The 24,354-nt window shown below is 39.1% G+C and overlaps 1 protein-coding gene across 4 annotated transcripts in view; it reads right to left on the bottom strand.

Annotated features, from left to right (window-relative positions):
* Window positions 1–24,145, bottom strand: part of LOC143287760 (uncharacterized) — a 44,243-nt gene extending 20,098 nt beyond the window's left edge. The window contains exons 1-3 of one of the 4 annotated variants that reach the window (XM_076596035.1): window positions 24,067–24,145; window positions 4,020–5,921; window positions 2,165–2,397 (exon numbers count right to left, since the gene is read on the bottom strand). In XM_076596035.1, coding sequence (XP_076452150.1) covers window positions 2,165–2,397; window positions 4,020–5,667 — 1,881 coding nt within the window. In that variant the 5' untranslated portion in view covers window positions 5,668–5,921; window positions 24,067–24,145. Of the gene's footprint in view, window positions 1–2,164; window positions 2,398–4,019; window positions 5,922–9,229; window positions 9,340–23,765 lie in introns of those variants that run through there. The other 3 variants (XM_076596034.1, XM_076596033.1, XM_076596036.1) reach the window with 3 other exon arrangements.
* Window positions 24,146–24,354: the final 209 nt, after the last annotated feature.

Here is a 24,354-nt window from a genome sequence, read left to right as displayed (position 1 = left end):
AACCCATAAAACACCACATCTACATGGCAGATGTCTGACAGCAGCATAACCCATAAAACACCACATCTACACGGCAGATGTCTGACAGCAGCATAACCCATAAAACACCACATCTACACAGCATATGTCTGACAGCAGATTAACCCATAAAACACCACATCTACAGAGCAGATGTCTGACAGCAGCATAACCCATAAAACACCACATCTACAGGGCAGATGTCTGACAGCAGCATAACCCATAAAACACCACATCTGCTGGGCAGATGCCTGACAGCAGCATAACCCATAAAACACCACATCTGCTGGGCAGATGCCTGACAGCAGCATAACCCATAAAACACCACATCTGCTGGGCAGATGCCTGACAGCAGCATAACCCACATGATCAATCAGACCTGAGAGGCCTATGCTAGGATTTTGTAAACCATTTACATAAAAATTATTTTTTTAATATAAATTTAAAATATACTTTTTATTCATAATAACAAGAATGATGATGATAATAATGATAATGATGATGATGATAATCATAACAATAATAACAACAACAATAATCAGAAGAAGTATAACAATACCAGTAATAATAATAATAGTTTCATTTTCTCCGCATAGGCGGGTAGTAGTTTGCACAGGACAGGAATCCAGACCCCTGCCGGAGTCTGCACTAGTGGGTCACGATTAAGTATGTGTAATTAAAAATAATAATTAAGAAAAAAAAATCTCTGAACATGGACAGTCTTCCACTTTACACAATGCCCAGAGCCTCTTTGATTCATTTCCTGATAATAGTGCCGCATAGGATTTGCCGGTCTTGTCTGACGTTTTGCTCAGCATTCTCCTTCTTCTTCTTCTGCGTTCACTCGTATGCACAAGAGTGGGCTTTTACGTGTATGACCCTTTTTACCCCGCCATGCAGGCAGCCATACTCCGTTTTCGGGGGTGTGCATGCTGGGTATGTTCTTGTTTCCATAACCCACCGAACGCTGACATGGGTTACAGGATCTTTAACGTGAAATTTGATCTTCTGCTTGCATATACGCACGAAGGGGGTTCAGGCACTAGCAGGTCTGTACATATGTTGACCTGGGAGATCGTAAAATCTCCACCCTTTACCCACCAGGCGCCGTCACCATGATTCGAACCCGGGACCCTCAGATTGACAGTCCAATGCTTTAACCACTCGGCTATTGCGTCCGTCACTCAGCATTCTCCTTTCTGTCAGTGTACAGCAGGCTGTTTACTTCTATATTCTTCTTCTTCTTCTTCTTCTCCTTCTTCATCTTCTCTTCTTCTTCTTTTCCTTTTTCTTCTTCTGTGTTAGCGGGCTGTGACTTCCACATTTATTCCTATAAAGGAGCTGGCTTTTACATGTTTGACGGTGCATGCTGCGAAGAGGAGGAACTTGTCAAACATACTAATGATTGAAGTCATTTTGTTAAGAGTACCGATTTGAGTTTTACTGTTAAGAAGAGGAGGGAGAGGGGGATGAATATTGAGTTGTGGGAAACCAGGTGAATGGGGGTGGGGGTGGGGGGATAGAATTTGAAACAAATATCTGAACAATTTACAGAAAATGCATGCTGTGAGTAACGTTCTCATTGCACAAACATGAACATATAAACCCAGCAATGCCCCTGGAAGTGGAGAATGGTTGAACAGACAGCAATGTAAAAAAGACAAAGGGAGTTACAGCCCATGAAGAACACCAGCAGCAGAATGGGGGAAAATGTGTGGAGTGATGGCCTAGAGGTAACGCGTCTGCCTAGAGAGAGAGAAAATCTCAGTGAACTGGTTCGAATCCCATAGTCACCAGTATTTTCTCCCCCTCCACTAGACCTTGAGTGGTGGTCTGGACCTAGTCATACAGATGAGACGATAAAGCACGGTCCCGAGTGCAGCATGCACTTAGCGCATGTAGAAGAACCCATGGCAACAAAAGGGATGTCCCTGGCAAAATTCTGTAGAAAAATCCACTTAGGAAAACAAATAAAATTGCAGGCAGGAAAAAACACTACCGAAAAAAAAAAAGGGTGGCGCTCTCAGTGTTGCGACACGCTCTCCCTGGGGAGAGCAGCCCAAATTTCAAACAGAGAAATCTGCTGTGACAAAAAAAAAAGAGAGCAATACAATACAATACCACACCTTACACCACAGCGCATCACCTGAAACTCCCCCCGTGCAGCCAGGGCGCAGAAACGCTCCTCGATGTCGATGCTGTCTGCGTGTGACACCTCCTGCCAGGTGCTGAAGAGACGCAACTGCCAGACGAAGGGGCAGCGATCGGGATGGTGGTACCGAGGGCATTCCCTCCCCCTCTGGCACCTGCCCGTCCAGGTGTGAAGCTCACACAGCTCATTGTAATCACTGGCTGGCAACACCTGCCGCTCTCCTCTCCCTGCCAGAATTCACAGCACGGATTTGTGATTACAGTAATGCACGCAAATGACAAACAAAAATGATGGTGATGATAACGGCCATAATGATAATATTATTATATTAATAATAAATCTACAACAGTTAATGCATGTAATAATAGCAATAAGGATGGTGGTGATGATGATGATGATAATAATAATTATAACAATAAGAATAACAACAACAACATAATCATCATCATCATCAACATTATTATTATTATTAATACTATATAACAACACCAACAATAATAATATCAATACTAATTAGTCACAATGAGAATTTATACAGCACATAACGATCATCTCTGAACATGGCTCTGGGCACCTTAGGAAAAACAGGTATATACATTGTGTGTGTGTGTGTGTGTGTGTGTGTGTGTGTGTGTGTGTGTGTGTGTGTGTGTGTGTGTGTGTGTGTGTGTCTGTCTGTCTGTCTGTCTGTGTATGTGTGTGTGTGTGTGTATGTGTGAAAAACCACAGGTGACCACAAGAACTCTGTGTGTGTGTGTGTGTGTGTGTGTGTGTGTGTGTGTGTGTGTGTGTGTGTGTGTGTGTGTCTATGTGTGTGTGTCTGTGTCTGTGTGTGTGTGTGTGTAAAGTGATCGGTGATCACAAGAACTAACCAAGAAGTGACTGGTGACAATACGGACAGGTAAATAAATCATATTAACTGAACTTGATATATCACATAGCTTTTTCATCTCGTCTTCCTTTTATCGTTTTTTTGTAAAGTCTGTTTTGAAAATGTCCTTTCTCATTGATCCCTGCACGTCTTTGGGCACGTAAGGGGAAGAGAAAGGGGGGGAGGGGGGGGGGACATCATAGGAATTAGAATATTATGCTTCCCACTGATTTTTTTTTCAAAATGAATAAGAAGCTGTTGTTTTTTTCTATAAATGTGAACCGGCACCAAAATGTGATTAGACATGTGTATGGGTTAGGCACTTACATCTGATTAAACACAGGATCAGATCAAGACAAACACATAAAATGAATCCTCTCTCTCTCTCTCTCTCTTTCTCTCTCTTATAGATATTAGATACAGACAGACACACAGACAGACAGACAGACAGATAGACAGACAGACAGACACAGACAGACAGACAGGTGGATAGACAGATATCTCCTAACAACAACTGTCTGCAATACAACAGTGGTAAACAAAATCAAATAGCTCAACTGAGTTTAGTAAAGTTGAACAGACATCTCTTTGAAGAACTACAACTTAGACTGTAACTGTAAGCAAACTGTGCAACTTAGACCATAACTGTAAACAAACTGTGCAACTTAGACCGTAACTGTAAACAAACTGTACAACTTATACCGTAACTGTAAGCAAACTGTGCAACTTATACCGTAACTGTAAACAAACTGTACAACTTAAACCGTAACTGTAAACAAACTGTACAACTTATACCATAACTGTAAACAAACTGTACAACTTATACCGTAACTGTAAACAAACTGTACAACTTATACCGTAACTGTAAACAAACTGTACAACTTATACCGTAACTGTAAACAAACTGTACAACTTATACCGTAACTGTAAACAAACTGTACAACTTATACCGTAACTGTAAGCAAACTAACTACTCACTTCCCTTCTTTGCTTGACCTCCTGCTGACAGCGGTTCGATGCCTTCAGTCTGTTCAGCTTTTTCCACCCTCCCTCCTCCTGCTGCTGCTGCTGAACTCTTCTCACCATGAGTGTCCCCCCCTGCACTGGCTGTTGAACTTTGTGACTCCGGGGTTCTCTCCATGACAGAACTTGCTTTTTGTGCTTTCAGAAAAAACCCTCTTTTACTTGTGGTGGGGTTCTGCTCTGAGGTACACCCCCTTGCATGTGTGGTAGGTTCCTGTTTTTCCGGGGCCCCAGCTTTTGGCTGAACAGAGTATTCTGGTTTCTTCACGAAGGCGCTCTTATTTCTTGTAGCTGTAGACACAGTGTCATTTGAAGAATGATCTCCTGCCATAGGCTGGTCACGAGTTCCTTTGTGTGCCATGGCTTTGTCCACCGGGACAGAGTTTGACGGGTCAGGGCGTGATGTTTTCTGGTCGCAGCCATCTGTTGGATCAGTCCTGTGTGTTATGACCATCTTATATAGAGTGCTGGGAAAAATCTTCTGCAAGTGGAAAGTGTTCAGAACCCAGTCATTATGATCAGTTCCCCTGAGCACATGACCAAGCTTGCAGTTTTCATCAGAACATTCTTTCCTGATATATCCAGCACAAACATGGAGATCAGGGCAGTCATCATTACAGCCACCTGAGTTGAACTTGTCACACACAACAGGAGCACTCCGGAAGACAATGATGCGTATTTCTTCATTGTTATATTCCTGAAGACCAGCCTTCTCACAGACAACAGCATTGCTACCATCAAGGAAACTATGGCTGAAACCACAGCTTGATCCAAAGGAACAGGTCCCATTCACAAAGTTCCCACAAACATGGAAGAAAGGACACTTATCGTTGTGGCATTTATGTGTGTTGCGTTGTTTGTAGTTGAAGCATCGCCGGACATTTGTGGAATGGATGGAGACAGACTTGATCAGTCCATTCTTTTCAAGCACACGGAAATGCTTTGAACGTTTCAACCAATATGCAGCCTGTTGATAAGTGAAGCCCTGTAGCAGACCTCCTCTACTGCACATAAGAGTGCCAAGTTTTGTACGCCCATTGAACTGATTCAGCAACAGGTTGAAGACCTTTATCCATTCATCTGGGTCAACATCAGGAATGCTGATGGCCGGGCCCTGACTGACATCGCTGGCTTTGTCACTGTCTTCCCTTCCATCATCTTCATGGTTTTCATTGACTCTGTGTGTTTCATTTCCTTTGTGTGTGGCTGTTCCTCTTCCTCCTCTCCCTGCTCCTCTAAATGCCTGTCTTTTCTGGTCTGATGACTGACGCTCAAGGCCATCTTCATTTCTCGACTGACGCGGGTCAAAGTTACATTTCATCGCACCTTGATCATGGCTGTATCTCCTGGTGCCCATGTCTCTGTCGCTGACGCAGCTGCCATCACTTTCCTCATCAGTTCCATTATCATCACCTTTGTCGTATTGATGCCATCTGCTGGCTCCCCTCATTCGTGTTCCTCTCCTTCTTCTTCCTCCCCGACCTCGAACGTTTCCACCAGGGGAAGAGCAGTCACTGCCTGCATCCCCAGACAGATCAGGCCCAGTCTGGGGCTTTGGAACATGTTGCTCTTTTGCAGGACCAAACTTCACACGAAATGCCATTGTCTGCTTTTCCCTCCCTCAGTTTTGCACTGAGCAGGCTGGTGTCTAAGCCTTTACAAATAACACTGAAAGAAAAATTTTGTTCTTTTTTTTTTTAACTTCTAAGTCGGAGGTCTGAGTCAAGTCCTTTTATTTTCCCCTTCTTTTTTTCTGTTCCATCAGTTTGTAAGAGACTGAATCAACTTCTCTGGTTGGTCAGCCATGCCCAGCTGTTTCCAGTTCTTGTTGAAGTTAGCACTGCTCTGCGGTGTTTACTGTGAAAAGACAAAGAACAACAAAATAACAATATGAAAAGATGCAGTAAAAGATTATGATCCCTGAAAATTGCATTTTTTTACGATTACTTAAAAAAATGATTTATGATTACTAAAAGAACATCAAAACATGACATGCTGATGCTTTCAAGATCACTAGGAATATCCTCATTGAAATTATTCCTAATATGCTGGGGGTCACATGCTGCAAGAGAAGAAAAACTGTAAGCAGTGACTGTCTGTCTTCTGAAACACTCTCTCCACCCTCAGTCATCTGGCTTGGAATCACAGAACAAAACCGAGATGAACAGGATTCATACCGACACATGGTCTTTGAAAATTACGAATAAATATGGGTATACAGACTTCATTGGGTGCACTGATGTTGATCTACAAATTTTCCAAACAAAATGTGTCATCTGCTTGATTGCAACGAATCATCTCTTAGATGACCGTAACAAAATAAAATGCAGTCAGATCTATCTTGACAGTTCTTGCTCTTACAGCCAATGAAATTTAGGTCCAGAACCACAGAATCAGCCACTTGACAAAGGCATTCACGCATGATGGCAGCATGTCTGCTGAATATGTTTGATAGATCAGCTTTATTGTTGTTTTTTGGATTTTTTTTTTTCCCCAGAACACGTTTACACCTTTACATTAGCCAGCTTTGTTCCACCGCTGTCTAGATGAACTAATACCAAAACCATTACAAGAAATCATACATGGATCTGGCAAAGAAGTCTTGAAAAGACACCCACATAAGGCATCAGTTCCAGACAAAAACAGCGTAATATTCTTAAATCCATCTAAATCTATTTGTCTTTTGGCAGGTAAAAATGGAACAATCAAAATGACAATTAAATAAAATCTAGCCTCACTTTTTTGGTTTGACCTCCATTTTACTGAACACACACACACATACACACACACATACACACACAAAACACATACACACACATGATAATAAAAATTGGAAACTGATGCACCAGAATTGGTAGCCAAAGCACAAGTGCTTTTTATATTGTACACAGGTAAATAATGCATATGGATAAACCAGTTGGTGTCTGGGTGACATTTGTCACAATACAAAAATAAAGTGTAACCAATACCACCTTCACAACATTTTCAACCAGCTTTATCTTGTGTTTAGTATTTTTACATCCACACAGTTTAAATTTCTGATTCAAGCAACACATTTATTTTTTTTAAGAAATATATAAAAAACCCGCTGTTCAGTGTTGCAACAAGTGAAACTACATGTGTGGGGGGGTGGGTATGTGTGTGTATGTTGTTGCTGGATTTTTTTTTTTTTTTTTTTTTTTTTTGCTATTTTTTAATAGGCCTATATATATATATATATTTTTTTTTTTTTTTTTTTAGTAATGCTGTATCTGGTCAAATCTTCTGATACAGAGTTTCTGAGTTTGTTTATTCCCATTAACTCTTTTGAGTCATAGAGAAACAAGGAAACATGACAATAACAGCCACAGAGGAAGAGCTAAGATAATTTATAAAGAAGAAACAAAATGGGGGATAATACAAATGGGGAAAAAATTAAATAAAATAAAAGACCAAATGTAATCATCAGTCTGATACAATGCAATAGGAGTAGCAAAAGCAATACTCCATAGACAAGTGCACAGATCACAACTTAGATTCACAATACAGCTCTGTATCTGACTAGTTGAGCCTGAACTGGGAACTGGGGGGTTAGTTATTTGGAGCATAGCAATAACAATGACATGGTGTAACAAATACACAATAATTTGTTATTTTAGCACCCATTTGCCAGAAATACTGGAACTGGTTTGATATATACAGGAGAGAAAAAGACATAAAAAAAATAATATTATGATCATGCAATTACAAATGGATATGTACAGGATGCAGTGTCAAGATTAACACGTCATTGTTCTAATTCCTATTCAACAAGTACAGTTAAGGCATAAGTGGTAAAGAATCCAGACTGAAACTGGCTCCTAACGAAACACTAAAACCTTCTTTAATGAAGTTAGCAAAATTTAGCAACTTTTTCATACTACTAATTGGCATTAATGTTGCATATTTGTGGAAGTTGGGATGTGTTCTGTAATACTTATAGGTAACTACTGATTGCAGAGATTTTGAACTGCAGCACATTCCATGACAAAGTGGTATTCATCTCCCACTCGATTCGTGTCACAAAGATGACTCAATCTTATTTTTTGTGGTATGTTCATGTGTCTCCCTTTGTGATTACTTGTTCTGAGTTTCAACATTGGGATGCTATAGCACAATGGCAAAATGTCTAGATAATCTTCAAATGCTATTTGGCTTTTAAATAAACTGTAGTTATTGGCTTTTGTAGAGTTACAACAAGTTTCTACCTATTTTTGTGTATATCTTTAAGCCTTTGGGTCAGGTTGTTTATCAGCCATACAGACTGTGGATAGTACCGCACAAAAGACAGCCCATTTTCATCTAGAATCTTTTTGATTTTAAGTAACCAGTCATTTTAGTGTATTTGTAAATTAAAACATTCAGTTAATGTATTCAGCATGCGAGAGGAGAATTTTTTTTACTAGTCAATGTGTCAGTGGGCAATTTGTACCAGAATTTTATATCAAGTGAAACAGTAAACTAAGGGAAGCTATATATTCGACCAACAAAGCCCAATCAATCAATAACAACTGGACTAACTGAAACCATGGATATGTACATCCATGCTGAAATCCAAAGCTCGGACAAAAAAAAAAAAAGTGTTTGTTGTTATCACTGGTTGGTTTGTTTGTATTGATTACATGCATGGTAGCTGGTAGCTCACTGTTATCACTGGTTGGTTTGTTTGTATTGATTACATGCATGGTAGCTGGTAGCTCACTGTTATCACTGGTTGGTCTGTTTGTACTGATTACATGCATGGTAGCTGGTAGCTCACTGTTATCACTGGTTGGTTTGTTTGTATTGATTACATGCATGGTAGCTGGTAGCTCACTGTTATCACTGGTTGGTCTGTTTGTACTGATTACATGCATGTTAGCTGGTAGCTCACTGTTATCACTGGTTGGTCTGTTTGTACTGATTACATGCATGGTAGCTGGTAGCTCACTGTTATCACTGGTTGGTCTGTTTGTACTGATTACATACATGGTGGCTGGTAGCTCACTCAAGCAGCCCTGTGGATTACACATGTGCCTTTGTCCCATAAAAGAATAACACCTGTCCAGATAACTTCTGGTTTGTCGCTTCTCTCCTTACATAGCAACACATAAAAAATAAATAAATAAATAAGTGGTATGTTGTACTCATGCACTCCAGGACCTGACCTGTCATGTTGCTGGCCGTCTGATATCTGCAGAACATATGTGGTGTCTTCTTCTTCTTCTTCTTCCTTTATACAACCAACATCATTATATTGATGATTCTGTTGTAGTTGCTGAGGATTGCGCTGTTGTGATGATTGATTTGATTTTTTTTTTTTTTTTTTTTTTTTTTTTTCGATGTGTAGCGATCTATAGATAATTATAGATTTGTCCCAACGCTGTGATGCCTCACTGAGAAATCGATACTGAAATCTCCGCCTGGCAATCTTCGCCTCACATCATCTTCCAAATCGGAAAAAAAGTATACGAGTCGATGTCGACTTTTGTTTGTAACAATGCCAGGAAACATGCATAAGGCAGTGGCTTTATCTGCCATACGTATCAGATGGGTGTTTACCAACTGATCTAAAAACAGATCTGTGGACCAGATGGAAACTGAAACTGAAACTGAAACTACCAGATGATGTGTCAAACACTGCACACAGACATCACCATAACTACACGGCTGCGACATGGCGTTCAGGTTCAGGTTCTGGTTCAGGTTTCACGGGGGCGATGCCAAGCATCGTAACATTGCGGCTTTATACGCCCCGTCGGTTTTTTTTGTTTGGTTTTGTTTTTGTTTTTGCTTTTGTTTTTTTGTCAGGTACTCCCAAGCCCAGGCTCACCTTTGACCATCAAAGTAAAAAATTGTTTTCTTTGTGATATCGTGGTCATCAATACTGAAGCTTTTTATGGCATTCAAGTTAGATGCACGTTTGATTTCTGGGGTTTGTCTGTTCCAATTATTCAGTGTTAGTCTCTTTACTCAGTAACTAAAAACATATTTTCTAATGTTGCTACTGCTTCTGAATTTTGTCGGTACTGTTACGGGTGACAATGTTAGTTTGTGGATCCAAATCACTGGCAGATGGATGTGTACCAGACGACTGGAAAATGGCGAACGTGACAGCAGTTTTCAAAAAGGGCAATCGTAACTCTGCTGCTAACTACAGACCGGTCTCCCTCACCAGCATATGCTGTAAGGTGCAAGAACACATCCTAGCAAGCAACATCATGCGCCATCTGACCCAACATGAAATACTTGACAACGCACAACATGGGTTTAGAGCCAGAAGGAGTTGCGAAACTCAACTGCTAACATTGTTCCAAGACATCGCCAAAAACCAGGACAACAGACAGCAGACCGACATGGTAATCCTGGACTTCTCCAAAGCCTTTGACAAGGTCCCCCACAAACGCCTCCTCCGTAAGCTAGACCATTATGGTATACGAGGATCGACGTTAGACTGGATCAAGGCATACCTTTCTGACCGCACCCAAATCGTCGTAGTTGACGGCGAAAAATCTGAGCCAGCACCTGTCATCAGCGGAGTCCCACAGGGGACAGTTCTAGGCCCCATCCTATTTCTGATTTACATCAACGATCTGCCTCAGAACATCAAGGCCAATATTAGATTGTTCGCTGATGACTGTATAGTCTACTCCACCATCAAGACAATCCAAGACTGTAAAATGCTCCAACGAGACCTCAACACCCTGTCTGACTGGGAACAGCGTTGGGGAATGGAATTCCACCCAGAAAAATGTAATGTCCTTACCTGTACAACATCAAGGAACCCCATCAGCTACAACTACAAATTAAAAGGACACACCCTCGAGCATGTTGACAGCGCAAAATATCTCGGCGTCGACATAAGAAATGATCTAAACTGGAAAGAACATGTTACAAGAGTCACCAACAAAGCCAATAGCATGGTAGGCTTCCTAAAAAGGAATCTAAAAACATCCAATAAAACCACCAAAGCCAATGCCTACCAAACTCTTGTACGCCCGCACCTGGAGTATTGTTCATCAGTCTGGAGCCCGTACAAAGAAGGTCAAAAGAACAAGATTGAAATGGTGCAAAGAAGAGCAGCACGTTATGTACACAGTGACTACGGGCGGACCAGCAGCGTAACACACATGCTGCAAGAACTAAGATGGGAATCCCTCGAATCACGGCGGAACAGACAAAGGCTGACCCTGATGTATAAAATGGTCAACGGCATTGTAGACATCCCTCCAGACAAATTTCTCAAGAAAGGATCCGGCAGAACAAGATCAAATCATCGACACAAATTTGTCCATCTTAGCTCCTCCTCTGACCCTTATAAATACAGTTTTTTCCCATCAACCATCCCCGTCTGGAACTCCCTGCCTGCAACAGCAGCAGAGGCTCCCTCCTTGGCAGCTTTCAAGAGGGAGCTGAACAAGATCACAGTTTAGTCCCCCCCTCCCGGAGGGACGCTGCGAGTGACGGTGGGAGAGAGTATGTATACATGCTCTTTCTCATTGTCACCCCCTCCGGAGGAAAAGATAGGTCTAATTAGGTTTTAGTTAGGTATTTACGCCTCTGCGCACACAGGTCATTAATAGTCAGTAATGACGGCTGACAGAATGACAACAATGGCCGCCAGGCCGTCAACTCGCTCTGATTGGATAGTATTTTTATGCCGCCAACTCGCTCTGATTGGATAGTATTTTTAACTTTGGGAACACCCTTTGGTTGTGGTCGGTGGTCTAAATATAGCATTCCACATGGGCGTAAAGAGTTATGGAATTATTTGTGGTATCGGTTCGTGGTCTCTGCTAATTACGTATACTTTTGTCTTTCTGCGCATCGCGTTGTCTTCATCTCCTCCGGCGTCACGGCATTTTACGCGCGAGAAAACAATTCCGTTGTGAATTTCGATCTGCTTTTCAACTTGTTGAAGCTTCTTTCAAGATGACCATGTTCCATGATAGAGGTAAGTGGATAGTGATTATAACTCTTGATGATTTGGATTGAAAATTTTTTTTATAACTTGATTATTTTAGGTGGTTTTTAACTGCTGTAGGTATTTGGTATTTGTGTCAGCCATTGTTCATCCAGTCACTGTAAAAAATGAAAAATGAGTTAAAAAAATGAAAAAAAATAAATAAATAAAAGAAATTAAAAAAAATAATAATAATAAAGCAGTAGCAAATAGGTATATATACATATAAATGATTATCATGTACAAACTGTTCCACATATTTCTGACTTTCTCATTAGAAGAAATAAATTCATATTCTTAGAATTTTTAAATGGCCACATGTATGCTTTTGCTGTTACATCATGACACTTTATAGAAACAAAAAGAAACAAAAGTAACTATAATCATGACACTTTGTAAAAATTAGAAGAAAAAAACCATGTAACTATGCAATTTATACATAAATGATGAATCAGTTATTTTCTGTTTGTCTGATAATATTCAATCAGAAGTTTTTCTGTCTGTATTTCTTTATTCATATTATTGAAAGCCCATTCACACTGCAGCTGTTAACATGCAACACACATTGAACCATACTCAAGGCAGTGATTACAAATCAAACTGAAAAAATCCATGCTTGAAGTGTGTCTTCCTGACCGATTCAGTGATTGATTTTGGGGCATGTTGTGGTTTGATACTTTGGTTTTGTAAGTTTTAGAAAATAGCTCAATAATTATTAAAATGTGTGTAAGATGTGTGCCTACCCCAGAAAATGGGCTATGGCTGCATATTTTGTTGGTTAAAATGTTCTCACATGTAAAAGCCCATCTTATATAAGTGAAGGTGGGAGTTGCAGCCAGCATATGCTAAACAAGAAGAAGAAAATGTGTGACTGTGAGGTCAAAAGAAAAAGAAACATGAGAAAAGGAAATCCAGCTGCAGTAAATATAATTCCAAGCCAGACTACATGCAGTGTAAGGCAGACTGTTATTTTCTTTTACAAGCAAAGTTAGTAGTTTGCATGAGTCATTATGTAATTTCTACACACCAACAAAATCATAGGACAGGAGATTTGTACATGTGCTGAGTGCACCAAGCATATCAGTTTTCCCAAGTATCATATCAGGTGTGAACACTTAGGATGGTGACATACACTGACTTTTTCATTTAATGACATGCATGCAAAACTGTTATGGGGAAAAAAAAAGAACACAGGTATACTTTCAGCCAGGTCTGTTTTAACATGTTTTAAAGACACTCACATTCCCCACTTCTCAATAATTCTTTCCTTATCAGATTTTTGTCAATATGATAATATTTTATTTTCTTCCATCTTTGGGTTCACATTTATGTCACATCATCACAAGAAATATTTTTATGAGTGATTCTATACCACATTGGTACAACTGAATTCTGAGATAATGTTCAAGATGGATTGTTCTTTTGATATCACAGGCGACTGTATTTAAACTAAATGAAGACATACATGAAACCACACGTACATACTTAAAAAGAAATCTTTTTGTCAAAAGTAATATGAAACTGTATAATCATGTGTGACTTGGATTACAAAAACAAAAACAAAATAAAACAAAAAACCACCTCAATTTTGTACACAGTAAATACAAAAAATGATTCATTGTGTCAGAGAGATGTCACAATCTGAATCATTAATTTTTTTGCAGATTCCCTTGCAAGGAGGTTAGAGTACCCACAACATTTTGCCAGAGAGCAAAAGTGGTTTGAATCTGCCTTCCCGGTGCCAGGATATATTCCTGATGTTGACTAAGTCCACAATTTGGAAGCATTCAAGGACATCATATGGAACAGGCCTGCAAGGGAACTCATCAATGAGTATGGTATGTTACATTTATGTATCTATCCCAGTAGCTTTGTTAGTTTCTATGTGGACAGTATTTCATGTTAATAAAAAAAAAAAAAGTACTGTTTTCAATGAAAATTTGATATGTTGGTTACTTGTTTTGGCCATAAATTACCAAGAAGTCATGTATGTTTACCCTCCACTCCGACTGAATACAGTAGTTTTGGTTCCTCTCTGAATGATGTACATTCATTTCTGTACAGTTGTACTCATTGCTGAAATTCATTTCCTGTGTGTACTCACACACTGGCATGTATTGAATTTCATTATGGGATGTCAACATTCAAGTAACTCTCTCTCTCTCTCTCTCTCTCTCTCTCTCTCTCTCTATATATATATATATATATATATATATATGTGTGTGTGTGTGTGTGTGTGTGTGTGTGTGTGTGTGTGTGTGTAGAAAGAAGTTGTGCAGTACTATGATCTTCACTTTTGGATAAGAATGTGAAACATGGTATTAGGTATGTTTTGTTTTTTTTCTTCTTCTAAGTTCTTTTATAGTGCTCTTGCTGAAGAGTTAAGGTTGACAGACATAGAGGCATGCAGGTCTAACAATTACACAAACTGATATGAAGTTTTATACAAATCCGAAAATGCAAGAAGTTACTATTATTCTTATTAACTTTATCAACATTATGAACATATGATTATGAATATATATATAAAAAAAAAAAAAGTTTTAAAGCAGTGTTAAGCATTTTCTTATCAATGCTGATTGTAATTCCCTTGAACCCCATGACTGGTTAGCTTAAAGGAGAAACATCCAGATTATCAGTTACATTTTCTAACCACTGATGCTGTGGGTTTTCCGACAAAGATGTTTTATTTTATTATTCTCACTATAAAGAAATTTGGTCTAAAAAAAACAACAACAAAAAATAAAAATAAAAACAAAAAAAACCCAACTTAATCTTGTGTGAATGTGTGTGCACAGGGAGCACTGTGGAGGAGATGGCCGTTTTATGCGGTGAAGGCCTTGGAGGATGGCTTTATTCCTCTCAGCTGCAATGGCTGGCAGACAGGGCCAACGAACAAGGCACACCTGCTCTGACGGTATGTGTGGGTGTGTCCACACCGGATAGTCTCCAGCGACTGGCAAGTAGGCACGATGTTACAGTAGAAAGACTGGTTTTGGTGACCAATGTTGGCAGGGTTCCTGGTCAGGGAGTCCAACGGTACAAAACTTTTGTTGGCTCTCCCAAACGACCAGGCAACCACTGGGTATTGGTCACCATGGACCTTACTGACCATCCTGTCATTATGTATTGTGATAGTTTGGGGTGGGAGGTTCCAGAAGACCTTCTGCAGTGGCTGGCTCCATACACAGGTGCCTTTGGAATAGAAAATCTGGATAAACCCAAAGTAATAGTTATGCATCCCCCCAGTCCTTCAGGCCACCAGCACAAATGTACAAAAAAATGCAGGAACTACCCCCTCCAGATCTGCAGCAATGTTTGTGGGGTGATTGCTGGTGTGTGTGCTGTGCTAGCTGCCACTGATGAGCCCTATTTCAGGAAATTAACTGGACCTAAGGCTGATGATGGCATCTTCCTGAAACACCCATCGAGGTACGAACGGTTTCTGAGAAGAGTCCTCATCAGGTGGTTCATGACCAAAGATCTTGATGTGTCCATAATGAAACAACATTTCCCACATGCAGACACTGACACATTAAATGGACTAAATGCAGCAAACAATCAGATACAATGTGACCACACCTACAACAGCAAGGACAGAACCACTGAATATAGTTCCCCACCAGAGAGCCAGACACAAAGTGACCACACCCCCAACAGCACGGACAGGATCACTGAATATAGTTTCCCACCAGACAGCCAGACACAAAGTGACCACACCTCCAACAGCAAGGACAGAACCACTGAATATAGTTCCCCAAAAGACAGCCAGACACAATGTGACCACACCTCCAACAGCAAGGACAGAACCACTGAATATAGTTCCCCAAAAGACAGCCAGACACAATGTGACCACACCTCCAACAGCAAGGACAGGATCACTGAATATAGTTCCCCAAAAGACAGCCAGACACAATGTGACCACACCTCCAACAGCAAGGACAGGATCACTGAATATAGTTTCCCACCAGACAGCCAGACACAATGTGACCACACCTCCAACAGCAAGGACAGATTAAGACGCAAAAGAAAAACAGAATCCTCATCTCACCAACCAAGCAAGCAACGTTTTCACATTAGAGATGATCAGACAGACACAAACACAATGGATACCCACTCTGGCAGCAGTCAGGCACAAGCCAGCACTGGGGATACAGAACAGAACAAACCAGAAAGCAGCATTTCACAGAACTCACATAACCACACTACATCTAGTTCTGAAAAAAACTCTCACTCAGCTCAGTCTTTCCCCTCTTTGAAAAAGAAATGGAATTGCCTTTACTGTGATAAAAATTATGGCTCAAAGGAAGGCTTGCGCAAACACAAACTAACAAACCACACAGTTGAGTATGCCAAACACAAAAGCAATCAGCCCACAAACTGTGTTTGTCAAGACTGCGAGGGGTTTTCCTGTGTTACAATTCAAGACCTCATACAACACTACCGCATTAAGCACAAAAAAGAAATGTCAATACAGACCAAAGAGTTCAATAATGAAACAGATTTTACTGAATGGAAAAGGAAGGTGGAGAAGGATTCCAAATCATTTTATACTCAAGCAAGTGGAACCCAGAAGGGAAAAGTTTTCTTATTAACACATTTTTATTGTCATCGTTCTGGCAAACCTGAACTAGTTAAAAATCGTATTAGGTCCATGAAATCACAAGGCTCCTGCAAGATAGGACATCGATGTACTTCATATATAACATGTCGTAAAAATTTAGAAACTGGAACTGTGACAGCTGAATTTTGCTTTGAGCACACAGGCCACTGTTTGAAACTGGCACATTTGAACATTTCTAGTGGTCTACGTTATTTTATTGTAGGTAAACTTACACAGGGTCATGATGCTAAAACTATTCTCGATGAAATAAGAGCTGACATAACACATATTGACAGAGACATGATGGTCACTAGAAAAGATATTCTCAACATTAAGAAGCAGTTCAAAATATCACGAGCCAGGCGAGATGAAGACGATGCAAAAAGTGTTTACCTGTGGGTAGAAGCTTTAAAACAATCATCAGACAACCCAATAATATTTTACAAACGTGCAGGTGATACGCATGATTCATTAGAAAATGAAGACTTTCTTTTGTGTATTCAGAATGATTTCCAAAGGAACATTATGTTAAAATATGCAAAAAACATTGTCTGTATTGATTCCACACATGGTACAACACAATACACATATTTATTAACAACTGTTTTAGTTCTAGATGACTATCAAGAAGCCATTCCTGTTGCATGGGCCATTTCCAATAAAGAAGATGCAAAGACTCTGAAACTATTTTTCAGTGCCATAAAGAATGCCTGTGGTCAATCTTTGGCACCACAGGTGTTCATGAGCGATTTAGCCAATAATTTTTATAATGCCTGGTTTGAAGCCTTTGAACAAGCCCCTGAAAAGAGATTGTATTGTTCATGGCATGTTGACAAGGCCTGGCGGCAAAAACTCAGAGAAATATTTAAGTCAGGGAAAGATCGGAAAGATGTCGAAGATGAATGCAACATTTATGCCTGTTTAAAATTATTGCAGATGGAGACTGATGAATCCAAATTTCTTACACTTCTTCAGTCTGCTCTTAGCTTCTGGGAAATAAATTCACCAACATTCCACGGATACTTTCACGATAATTATTGCAAAGGAAATAAAACAAAACTCTGGGCTGCATGTTATAGAATAGGATCTCTTGCAAATACAAATATGTTTGCAGAGGCTTTTCACCGGGTATTGAAGGATGTGTATTTTGATAAGAAACAAAATAGAAGGATTGATGACCTCCTGGTGATGTTACTAAAAATTGCTAGAGACAAAGCTATTGATCAGTTCATTAAACTAGAAAGAGGAAAAGTCACTAATCGGATACGTGAAATAAGAAATAGGCACAAAAATGCCAACAATGTGGCAGGCATAGAGAAAACTGAAGTTGAAGGGGAATGGAAGGTGCCTTCTTCTTCTGAGCCTGGTCGCTTACACTATGTGAAGAAGACAGACTGTGGCCAGTGCAGCTGCAGATTAGTATGTGACTTCTGTCATGTTTGTGTTCATATGTATTCATGTACTTGTCCTGACTTTCTGACCAAAGTTGTAACATGCAAGCACATCCATGCAGTCCATATGATACAAACTACAAAGCAGTATGAAGTGAATCGAGACCCTGGTAATTCTGATGAAAACCACACAAATTTCTTTGAATCGGTAATATGCTATCAAAACAGGCTGGAAGAACACAGTTTTGACAGAGATCAGCAGTTACAAGCTACTGAAAGAGTGGCCCTTGAAATCATTAGTTTTTTACACAGCATTGATGATGTCAGTATTTACCGAGAGGTCCGTGATCGTTTAAAGGATGTACTAACAATTGGTAAGGGCATGCTAAAGAGTAAGCAAGAAGGTATGGGCATAAAAAGTTTTGATAAAAAAGACAATTTTCCTTCTAATAAAAAGTTTGAAAAACAGCATCGCTTCATACCAGCAAAAAGAACAGCTAATAAGAAATCCAGACTGAAACTTAAGAAACCAGATCTGAAAGACAAACAGCATGTGGAACAAACACTGTCATCAGTACCAGTGGAAGTATGTACATGTTGCCTTAGTCATGATGACAACACAGGAAATCCTGAAATACTCTGGATTGAATGCACAACTTGCAGTGCCTGGGTACATGTTCACTGTGATGCAAGTTTGCAAGGTGCTGAACCACAAGATGACCATGGCCACTATGACTGTCCAGCATGTCAGAAATCACTCAGTAAAAAGAATACTTCAAATTTTCAATAAAACACTTTGGCAAACAGACGGCTTCCCTGTATTGTCATCATGATAAAGGCAACATGTACATACATCTACCAGTACTGATGACAGTGTTTGTTCCACATTACTTCATTACTTCACTTATTAAACAGGACTGACATGTAAGTTGATGATTGATCAGAGTTCTACCCAGTGCAAAGGCATCCTGAAAGAATTATGTCTGAGTGTATGAGCCAGCCACTGCATCTTTATGTAGAGAATGTCCATCTAAAATATTTTCCTATTAAAAAAATCATTGTCATTCCATGTTTGGGTTTAAAATTTTGTCACAGTAATCTCATCAGTGAATCTATACCACACTGATTATTACAAATTCATTCTGTGTAATGTGCATAGAGTCCATCTAGAAAGCTGCATTAAGGTGTTCAAGTTTTGTGACAACTAGACAACTAAGACAAGTCATCAAGTTTAGTGTTATATGAAATCTATTTGATACATTTATATTTGCCATCTTCTTATCCTTTAATTAAATTTTCATAGCATTACAGCTGATTGATCATTTGGCTAATGTGTTAAAAATGTGATTGGGCTGTGGATTGTCCATAATTCTCTTCTGTGGTCCAGTCTCTTAACACTGATTTTGTTTATAATCACTTGTAACTGGCACTGACTGTTACACACACACACACACACACACACACACACATACACACAGATATATATATATATATATATATATATATATATATATATATACATATATGATTATTAAATTAATAAATGTAGAAAAGTAAGTTAATTTTTTTTTAAAGCTATATATGTATGCACATACCACATACAAACACACACACAAAATATTTTTTATATGTACATATATATTCTTCACACACACACACACACACACACACACACACACACACACACACACACACACTATTTTCTCTGTGTGTGTGTGTGTGTGTGTGTGTGTGTGTGTGTGTGTGTGAAGAATATATATGTATATATTAATTATTGTGCGTGTGTTTGTATGTGGTATATGCATATGTGTTTGTATGTGGTATGTGCATACATATATACCTTTTTTTTTTCTATTAACTGAATTTTCTACATTTATTACTTTTATTAATTCAAACTTTGATCATTTACCTATACTGAAGCAGCAATGCAATGTTTGTGCGCATGGTGTAGTTGTATAGGTATGGGTGGGTGGAGTGAGGGTTGGGAGTGTTCATATTATTATGACTCTTGTTCTTCACAATCCTAATGACTGGGATGGGTTCTGAGAGTAGAGGAGTGGAGTGGAAGTGGGAATGGATAAGGTTGTAGGAAAGAGATGGAAGAAAGCAGTGTGTGTGTGTATGTATGAGTGTGTAATTATATTTCGTTTCAAGTACATTCTTAATTTACTCATGACTTACGGTTTTAGTCCACAGATCTATATTTCATCATAACGTTTGCACATTTAGGTCCAACTGTGAATGTTTGTACCTTGGTAAAGACAATAAACCAGTCTTTAGTATAACTAATGTTCATGTACTTCACTTTGCTCTCATCTGATTTTGTACAATGTGAACACATTCCTTGCATACATTTCATAATGTACTTCACAACTTGTCTATATTTGTGAGGATGTTTTCATGTCTTCTGTGCACTGGATATGCAGTGTGATGTTGTATTGTTAATAATTGTATTACTATTTCTCTGCATTTAAGTGGAATATAATTGTGTACTAGACAAGTGATCAACCACAGTTTTTGACATAAAATTGATTAAGGATTATGAAAGGTGCATTATTATGTATCTGGTGTAACACACAATTATAGATGAGAAATACATTGTACTGCTTCTGGCTGGATACAAAACATTTTGTGTACTTTGTTATACGTCACACCTGGTCTTGTATCCAGATGTATGCTGAACACAAACGTACCAGCCATAGGAATATCCACAGCAGTTTGTTAAAACAGACAATGCCACAGGTATGTCTGGCAAGTTTACTGGCCCTAAATTGTTAGGAATTAAAATCTGTGAAATGATTTGCAGATTGTTAGTTTTTATTCTTGAGTTTCTGACTGATCTGTATTGACTATTGTTAACTGACAACATTTTGAAAACACAGCTTTTAAAAGTATTTGAAAGCAGTTCTAATGACTTCTTTGAAAACTGTAATGTAACTGCAAATAAACTGTGTGTACACTGTATTTAAGTGCTGGTCTTTCTCAAAATGCATGTAATTAAACATTTATGTGCAATTTCTGCTGGTGTATATGTGTGTACACTGTATTCAAGTGCAGATTTGTCTCAAAATGCACGTAAATAAACTTATATGTGCAATTTCCGCTGGTGTCTAGTGTTATTTTCAACTACATGTAAATAGACTTGTCCCTTTGTCTTTCTTTTTCACTTCTGAAATGCAGTCAGTATCAATCACTAAGTGATTTCCAGGTCTGCCACAGAAAAAAATATTTTGCCTTCCCTCTTTCTGTGTGTGTGTGTGTTTGTGTGTGTGTGTGTGTGTGTGTGTGTGCATGCGTGAGAGAGAGAGAAGACAAGACAAGACAAGACAAAAGTCTTTCTTTTCAAGGATAATAGATAAGCACTGGCACTTTTTTTTCATCCAGTCCCCGCCCTGAAACAGGGTCTACACTACACAATACTACATTATATATGTCATTGTATGCACTACACAATGCTACTTAAAGTCATAGCAAGCAAACACAATACTACTGAAAGGCATAAGCATGGTAATAAGATACACACACGCGCGCGCACGCGCATGCACACACACAGACACACAGGCACAATCATGGTATTAATAAACTACATAGGAAAAAAAACCCATAGAAAACGCACACACGCACACACATTCTCTCTCTCTCTCTCTCTCTCTCTCTTTCTGAAAGAAAACAACTTGTGTCCACAAATGGTTCAAAATCAATGTTATTACCAATTAACTATGGTGTACCTCAAGGTTCTGTTTTGGGACCTATCTTATTTTCTGCATATATTAACGACCTACCCTTATCTATCAAGACACCATGTGAAATGTTTGCTGATGACACCACCATTCATACTAGTCATACTAACCTATGTATCGTATCTCTTTCTCTTCAGGAAAGTATTGACCGATTGATTGAATGGTCCGAACTAAACCACATGTGTCTCCATCCTAAAAAAACAAAATTCCTAATAATCACAACAAGACAAAAACGTCAAAATATATCCATAAACTGTTCGCCTATTTTCATCAAAGGTGACAAGATTGAAGAAGTTGACCACCATAAAATCCTTGGCATCACTATCGATAATAATTTGTCATGGTCACATCATATTTCTCTGTTATGCAAACAGGTATCAAAAAATATCTATCAACTGTCTAGAATCAAACACTTTTTGGATCTTCACTGCCGAAAACTATTTGTCAGTACTTATATAGAATCACACATTAACTATGCTTCGACAGTGTGGGATTCGGCGAGTGACAGTATTATAAAACCTCTATTGAGTCTGCATAGAAGAGCTGTAAAATTGATTCTTTTAAAATCTTCATCATTGACTGTATCTGATTATAAAGCTCTCGATATCCTCCCACTGAAAACAAAACTTCTATTTAACAAAGGTCTATTTATGTTCAAAATCATGTCTGGATTTGCTCCCCCCTCGCTGAAGAATAAATTTGTAATCAACACTCATCGTCATCTTCATAAAGTTATGGTACCACTTCCAAGGATCGATCTTTTTAAATCTAGTCTGTCTTATTCAGGGGGCTGTTTATGGAATGAATTATCATCCTGCCTCAATGTAAACACTGTAAAAAGCATCCCTAACTTTAAAAACATATATCGTGCACATTTATTGAAAAACATGTGATTATGTGACACATATCAATTATAAACAAAAAATCATGTATAGATTGTCAATATATATACGCCTCTCTCCTCCCCTGTCAGTCTCTATGTCTCTCCACTGTCACTGTCACTATATCTGTCTGTTGTCAGCCTCCCCTGCCTTCTTTACTCTTCCTCTTGTCCATTCTTCCTTCCGCTCTCCACCACGCCCCTACCCTATTGTCCTCGTTGTTATTCATCTATCGCGATATTGTATTGTACATACGTTCTATGTTATGTTTGCACATGCTTATGCAATTTTGACGTTGATGTTGTGAATTGACTCTCGCTTTTTTTTTTTTTTTTTTTTTTTTTTTTTTTTTTTTTTTTTACTTTGTTGCTTTTTTTCCAATTATTATTCATGCCCAAGGGCTGGATGTAAAAAAGTACTTTGTGCTTACTCCTTTACCCTCGTAAAATAAAATTTCGTTCGTTCGTTCGTTCGTTCGTTCTCTCTCTCTCTCTTACGCACATACAAACACACATACACATGAGCATATACATTGTGTATGTTATCGAATACTAATGTGAATATGAAACAGTTTATTACAGATAGCCAAAAAAGGGGGTAGGGATGCTCATTGCCAAGAAAGCATAATTCAACAAATACAATATAGTATATGAAAACAATAATGCCACAGGAGAGAGATAGAGTGAGAGACTCACAGAGAGAGGAGGGGGGAGGGGGAATAAAACAATAGCTAATGGACAGATAACCTCATATTACATGGAACAGCAGGTCAAACAAAGTAACATGCACTGTAGTCATCAACACACACACACACACACACACGTTAAATTTGCATTTTTTGTGAAACTGGGGATGGAGCGAACCTTTGAGCTGAATTTATTATGCTAAAGTGCGATTATTCTCTGACAAAAATCTGAGTTAGTGAAAAAAAAAAATCCCAGGATTGGAAAAAAACAAAAACAAAAAACCCCAACCCCAGTAGTATACACTATGCCAGATTTAAACAAGGGTCTGTTCACAACAAGTGATCCAAAAGCACATAAATGCACACTGATTATGAGGGCAAAAGGCTTTTAGCCTATAGCCAAACATTTCTGTGATTCTGTGAAAACAAACGACAACTGACGGAGGTTTGCACTTGAGGTTTGTTGACTGGTTGCGAAGGCAGAAGGAATTCCCGGGTATGACGTCAAACAAAAATGGCTGCCGAGTGTTAAAAATACTATCCAATCAGAGCGAGTTGGCGGCCATTGTTGTCATTCTGTCGCTAGCCGCTAGCCGTCAGCCGACGCCATGACAGTCACAGCAGAATCAAAATTCCTGAATTGTAACCTTCAACACACCACAATTAACACGAAGTGAAGATATTCCGTTGTGTATTATCATTCACAACACATAATAAATGTAACTAAAACATCCAAACGCACACGCACAAACCCCGAAGGCTGGTGCACCGTCTCAGGAATGTGCTGGCCAGTCCTACTACACCCACCTAGTGCTTCGTAGAAGTGTGTTTGGGAACTGAAAGTAGAACGCTGCACGAATCCACTGGCGCCTGAAATCAGACATGTTTTTTGTTTGTTTTTTGTTTTGTTTTGTTTTTTGTTCTTGTTTTTTGTTTGTTTGTTTGTTGGTTGGTTGGGGTTTTTAGGGGGCGGAAAGGGGGGTTGTTTTGTTGTGTGTGTGTGTGTGTGTGTGTGACAATTTGTAATGAT

The sequence above is a fragment of the Babylonia areolata genome, chromosome 11, assembly GCF_041734735.1.
Source record: "Babylonia areolata isolate BAREFJ2019XMU chromosome 11, ASM4173473v1, whole genome shotgun sequence".
NCBI lineage: Eukaryota > Metazoa > Mollusca > Gastropoda > Neogastropoda > Buccinidae > Babylonia > Babylonia areolata.
This window is presented reverse-complemented; position numbering and strand designations above follow the sequence as displayed.